This window comes from Dipteris shenzhenensis, chromosome 22, assembly GCF_047967505.1.
Source record: "Dipteris shenzhenensis isolate YYH24624 ecotype China chromosome 22, Dip_SZ_1.0, whole genome shotgun sequence".
NCBI classification, from domain to species: Eukaryota; Viridiplantae; Streptophyta; class Polypodiopsida; order Gleicheniales; family Dipteridaceae; genus Dipteris; species Dipteris shenzhenensis.
Window position 1 is genome coordinate 12,138,759 of NC_141617.1, and position 5,986 is coordinate 12,144,744.

Below are 5,986 nucleotides of genomic sequence, written 5' to 3' on the forward strand. Positions count from 1 at the left end.
GACATATAGTCACAAAAAATAGCCAAGCTGACTAAAACTATGAAGACCTACTAAACATAGTAGTTGCTCTAGAAAAGAGTGGTGGAGACAAGTCCAAAACTAAGAAGAATAAAAAAGTGATGATGAGACAACATCACCAAAGAAGGATAAATTGAATTCCACCCTCAAAAAGGCTGTAAAGGAAATGGGCTTCTGAGACAAGCCCACTTGGAATGAAAATTGGTGCAACAAGAAAGAGCACATTGGGGATGAGTTCTGAACAAAGCACTACAAAGGATGTACCAAGTATGGTCATGATGTGTCAAAGTGTTGGTACGCCAAGAAGCACACTGAAGATGAACTAGGTGTCGATGGATACCAAAACTAAATATGGGAAGACCCTATGGCCTGAGCAAAGTAATAATAAGGGGAAGAATAACAAGGGTAGAGGTCCAATTAGATGTTTCTTCGGTGATGGAAATCACAAGAAGGCTGAGTGCCCATGGTGGCAAGAGCATCTCAAAATATTAAATGCAACATTGAGTGATGGGAAGTAGATCCTAGATGCTGAGTTTCTCTCACCAAGATAATTGACCCAGTAAGTACCAATGCGCTTATTTGATCAAAAGGTCCTTTCAATAGTACATAAGAAGATCATTCATCAGAAGGGGGGAAATCATAGAAGAAGTTGGCATCCAAATTGATCAAGAACTTCAAAGGAAAAACACCTGTTATTGAATGGCTAGTCGAGCCAATTGAAACTCCACATTTTACTAAGCCAATTCAAGCCTCTACCTTAAGTTTAAGCATTTAAAACCTTCTCCATTTCAGATCCGCATGGATCAATGCCTAATCGTACCCAAATGTATGCTTCAAGATTATGTGATTAATATTGGTGTAGTTAATCATACCATCAACCTGTTGGTTATTCCTATGGAAGAGAATGCCTATCCTATTTTATTGTGTTAGCCATGGCTTAAGATTGCTAAGTTCATGCATGATTAGGGATATGATATGATGATCAATTAAGACATGAGACACTGAGGTTCAAATCCCCACCTCAATCCAAGAAAGGTCCCAAGGATATGCCAACCAAATAACATGAGACATTTAAGTTCGAAAATGCAACAACTAGAATTTGTAAAATTTTTACCAAAATTAAGAATTTTTAATAATATTGAGTTTGACAAACACAGTACTGAAAAAAAGATGTCAAATCCTCAAGCAGTCCAGGTTCTGGGGTTAGGGTCCACTTACATACCACCATCTAAATAAACTAGGTGTTAGAACATCATAGTTACATTTGGGTAGATAGATAATGCCTGTTTTCCCCGGTTTGTTATCGTTTTACCTAGGAATATAGACAACCATATGGATTCTTAGATAATTAAAAAAAATTTTAAGTCACAAGTGAAGTTTAAATCACAATTGGAGTAAGGAGCGAACGAGTGCATGGGTTGAGAAGGGATTAGAGGAGGAATGGGAGGATTAGTGTGCTTGGTGTGTGGGGTGGTTAAAAGAGAGTGTAAAGAGGAGATTTCATGGGGGATACATAAAAGAATAATTCATAGTTGGGGAATTATACATGTGTGTGTGTGTGTGTGTGTATGTGTGTGTGTGTAAAGAAATAAGTGTGTGTGGGTGAGATATATTTAAAAATCAAAATTATTATCTGTGTGTGTGTATTTTCACTATTTAAAAAACAAAGTGTGTGTATGTGTGTATTTTCACTATTAAAAAAAAAGAGAGTGTGTGCGTGTTGCCCACCCGTTGGGAATGCCGACAATGCTTGCGCGTCACAAGCTATCTTTTCAAATGCTACATGGCATTGCAATGCCCCAGTGGAGACAAGAAATAGTTGTATCTAGCTAGGCATCTGGTGGTCCACCTACCTATCCACCTATCATAAATTTTACCATGCCAATCCACTTACTTATTTGCGGTTTCAATAATCTCCTTCTACGCAACGCGCAATGAGCAAGTGGGAACGTTCTCTAGCACGTGGTTGTCCATGCCACCGGCCTACTATGATGGTGATGAGCGAGAATGCCCTCTAAGCAAAGGTAACCTCCCTTATTAGCCCACTAACCTTACCCAATTATACTCTCTAAGACCTTACACCACTCCACACGCTCAACGTTCACGAATTAATTAATAAAACTCATTGTAGGGGCCTATACACGTGCTCTAAGAAAAGTTAAACTCTCCCTAATTAGCCCACTAACATTACCCAATTAACCTTTACTCGCTACCACTCCACCTGCTCAACTTTCCCGAATTAATTTAAGGTATGGTTTCACATAAAGAGTGCATTTAAATGCGAGGAATGGGAATTCGCCAAACGAGTACAAATCGATTGATGGGAAAGCCTCTAAAAATTATGAATTTTGAACGAGAGAGTTTCTGGTGGACACCAGTCGCACTGGCTCCACTTCCACTTTATATGATGCATTTGGATCCGGCCTGCCCCTTCATTCAACACGACATCCGCTGGAAAGTTTCGCAACGATAATTGTGAGAAGTCTGTCGGCTCACGGCCCCTTGTACAGTACTGTGATTGCGGCCGCCCGTCGTTTAATGTTTATTTCACCACTTTGAAAATGGGCACCAAAGTGTTGACAAGGTTGAAGGTTGTCTCTTTCCTGAGATAAGTCGCGCTGAAAAGCCTGCGCACTATCGCGAATTACAGGGAGGCACAATAGTTTTGCAGTTTTCCGACCATCTATGGCCTGCGCCTCGATGGAAGGTCCGTTAGAAAAACGACAACCGTGTTCTCAGCGTCAGCTCGGTCCTCCCACTGGCTTAACCAAAATCATTGTCGGACAACGGCGATTTTTTATTCCTCGATAGGTTGTTGGAATCTTTTCACACAGCTCTTCAGAATTTCGAAGGCAGACTTTAAATATCGCAGATATGTAGGTGTGGATGCTTGGAAATTAAGTTCTATCAAAACGTTTGTTCTCTAAAGAATCGCCGCAAACTGTATTGGGGTCTATGCGTTAGTGCAATAGCGGATATGCAGCTTGGAAGTTTGAATGCCAAAGTTGTCTGAAAGAATTCATGAGCGACTACAACTTTTATTATATGTGAACAGAACTCTAGTAGCTGCAAGGCCAAAAAAATACATCGGCCAGTACAGCCAAGTTTCTCTGTTTCAATCCTCCAAGCTAAAAGTTAATTGTATAGCGTGTTTAAAGAATCCAGCAATGCTTCATTCAATACACCATCATCGTGACTTCCTATGGAGCTGGTTACCGCTGGTACCATTGGGCTTCTCTCTATACAAAGAAACCGAAAACCGCAGGAGCTGGACTGCAAAATGTCGAAAGCTCGAGTCTTCACACATATGATCTTGCAGACTCAGTTTGTAGTGCCATTCCCGCCAATTCCTGTGATGGATTTCGTTGCAGCATCATCAAAATCAAAATCGAAGACTTTAGATGACTAGTCGATGCCCATTTGTTTCGGCATGAGCTCCACCCACAGTAGCTCCTTGTAATTTTTCCCGGGAAGAAGCAGCCTTTCGGCAAAAGGAGATCCACACTGCAATCTCAAAAATGACGACCAGGCTTGCAAATGATCCCAGAACTCCTATGTAGGCACGACGCCATTTCTTTGGTGGAGCCAATATGTTGAATCCGTAGAAAATATTTAGAATACCCAGGATGAGGATTGCCACCCCAAGGCCAGCATGGTACCAATTCCACCCTTTTCTAATCTTGTGAGTCTTTTTAGGACGCAGCAGAATCGCCATAACCTGATATCAAGGCAAAACCACCCATTTCAGCTCTTCCTACCTCAGTAACCTCACAAACAGAAACTGGCCACCGTATTCAAATTGGTTCTAAGCAACGAACGGGGAAATAAGAATTGTTTCTAAGCAACGAACGGGGAATAAGAATTGTGTAACACAGTATACGCGGAGCTTTTGAACTCACCTGCAAGGTGGAAATTGCGAACAGGACAATTCCGATGATCCTGTGCTTTCGGTACACAACCCCGACGGAGTAACTCCCCAACTTCAGGCCAGTTCCCCATCCAGCGACACCCAAGATGTACCCTGATATCTGTATGAAAACGTGTATGTAAAACCATGCTGGGTCTGTGAGGGGCCGAAGGTAACGCGCGGCCATGACTCCGATTGGCAGCAGTATGCCCCAGCCAACAGTGTTGAGCACCGCATGTCTCTGTTTCAACAGGTATGGACGGTTAGCACTTCACACGGAACCGGCAGTTAAGGTTCCAACCTAGCAAACAAAACGAACCTGAGTTGTGCAACCGAGCAAGAATTTTCGACTGGGCTAGATTGAAATCAGATGCGACTGTAAAAGACAGTTTTTTTTTCAATTTGGCTGATAAGATATAACCGCTGAAGGGACGGGAGAACGCAAGTTGCACAGCAGTATTCCCAGAAACGTAAGATTCACAAATCGATGACACCAGGAGACGCTTCACACATTGAGATTCTGGCAAGTCGTTCTTACGTTTTTCAATATCTGATGAGGGGCTGGATAACGGTCGATGAAACGCTAGCTCCCCCCGACGACATGTCGATGCTTTTGAGGCCCTCTAGGTCTGTCGCGGTCAGGCCGTGGATCCCAGGCTGGAAATTAGAGACGGAAGTGCCTCTATTCCAGACATGATTGAGAACCGTTTGGTTAGGCTGGAGCTTGAGGGAAACGAACATGTCAATGGCCGTGCCGGAGATCTGCACCTGCATGTCAAGAACCTCAAGGTCGATGGGGGTACAACTGAGGGCAGCGCCGCTTTTGGTGGCGGCGGTGACGTTGTAGGTGAGGATGGTGCTACCGTTGGAGGCCTGGAAGGCGATGAAGGCCTGGGTGCCAATCATGGCGGGGGAGGGGCCAAGGTTGATGCCCCAGCCAACCCAACCGGAGGAGGAAGGTGCGGAGCCAGAGAAGAGGACATCCAAGGTGGAGTTGGAGGGGAAGAGGGTCCAAGCGATGGAGGCTTGTTGGATGGAGAGGGAGGCACAAGTGGAGAAGACTTTGTTTTGGGAGAGGAAGGAGAAGGAGGCGGAGCAAGATTCAGCGAGGGAGGGGGAGGAGGAGAGGAGGAGGGAGGAGATGGTGAAGAGGAGTAAGGTAATGGAGGAGGACGCCATAGCTGCTGTTGCTGCTTCTTCTTCTTCTTCTACAACGAAGAAGACGACGATGAAAAAGAAGAAAAAAGCGTGCGTAAGCGCAAAAAGCAGTTGAGAAACCTTTCCTTTGTCCCCCGCCCTTATAGTTTTCCTAGTCAACCTTCACGTTGACCTCATTTGTCCCTTCCCCTTCACAATTCACGTCACCTTGCTTCACCTCAGGTTACCTTCTCCCTTCTTGGTTACCATCTCCTCTCTCTCTCTCTCTCTCTCTCTCTCTCTCTCTCTCCCTCTCTCTCTCAGACTCTCTCTCTTATCCGTCGGAATTTGGTGCTTCTCACTCGCACCTTGACAATGTTAGCATCGTGGGAAAAAAACGTCACTCACACCTTGACCATGTCAGTGGTCCCATGGGAAAAAAGTTCCTCTTAAGACATACTAAAACCTCCTAGCTGAAAAAACTGAAAATTTGTTTTTATCAACTTTTTAGCAAAAATACAATTGAGAAATGCCTCCAAGGTTTTACCTGGCATCAGACCTTAGTTTTTTGTGAGCACTGCTTGACATACACTTTCCCTTCTAGTGTGTCCCAACCCTCTCTCCTCACTTGCAAACACTTTCTCAGAGCCCTCGATGCTTGATCCAATGCAGTTAGTGGACTTAAAAATTCCACATCAATTGTTTAGTGAACTCAATGGCACTGTGTAGAATAGGGGTTACAATTTCATGTGTTGCCAGCTTGTCTTTAGCATTCGTAAGTGCTTGTTGTGAAATGTTGATCTTGTTGTCACCACTATCAACTCTCTTTTGATCCCCATCTTATAGCTAGTTTCATGTGCTTCTTATCTCTTAACCCAAGGACACCCACAACGTTGTTGATCACCCTACCTAGCCTAATGCCAC

General features: G+C 43.8%; 1 protein-coding gene across 2 annotated transcripts; it reads right to left on the reverse strand.

Annotated features, from left to right (window-relative positions):
• Nucleotides 1-3,040: 3,040 nt before the first annotated feature.
• Nucleotides 3,041-5,104, reverse strand: LOC147887742 (cytochrome b561 and DOMON domain-containing protein At4g12980-like). 2 transcript variants are annotated; one of them, XM_087393596.1, is made up of 3 exons: nucleotides 4,464-4,602; nucleotides 3,918-4,166; nucleotides 3,041-3,736 (listed from the first exon to the last, which is right to left on the reverse strand). In XM_087393596.1, exons 2-3 carry the CDS (start codon nucleotides 4,110-4,112, stop codon nucleotides 3,416-3,418), a joined length of 516 nt encoding a protein of 171 aa, XP_087249722.1. In that variant the 5' UTR covers nucleotides 4,113-4,166; nucleotides 4,464-4,602; the 3' UTR covers nucleotides 3,041-3,415. The 2 variants fall into 2 exon arrangements, with proteins under 2 accessions (XP_087249722.1, XP_087249721.1); XM_087393595.1 differs by lacking the exon at nucleotides 3,041-3,736 and having other exon boundaries at nucleotides 4,027-4,166; nucleotides 4,464-5,104.
• Nucleotides 5,105-5,986: the final 882 nt, after the last annotated feature.

Coding starts and splice junctions, on each gene's coding strand:
- LOC147887742 (XM_087393595.1), bottom strand. CDS start 5,104: ATGGCGTCCTCCTCCATTACCTTACTCCTCTTCACCATCTCCTCCCTC.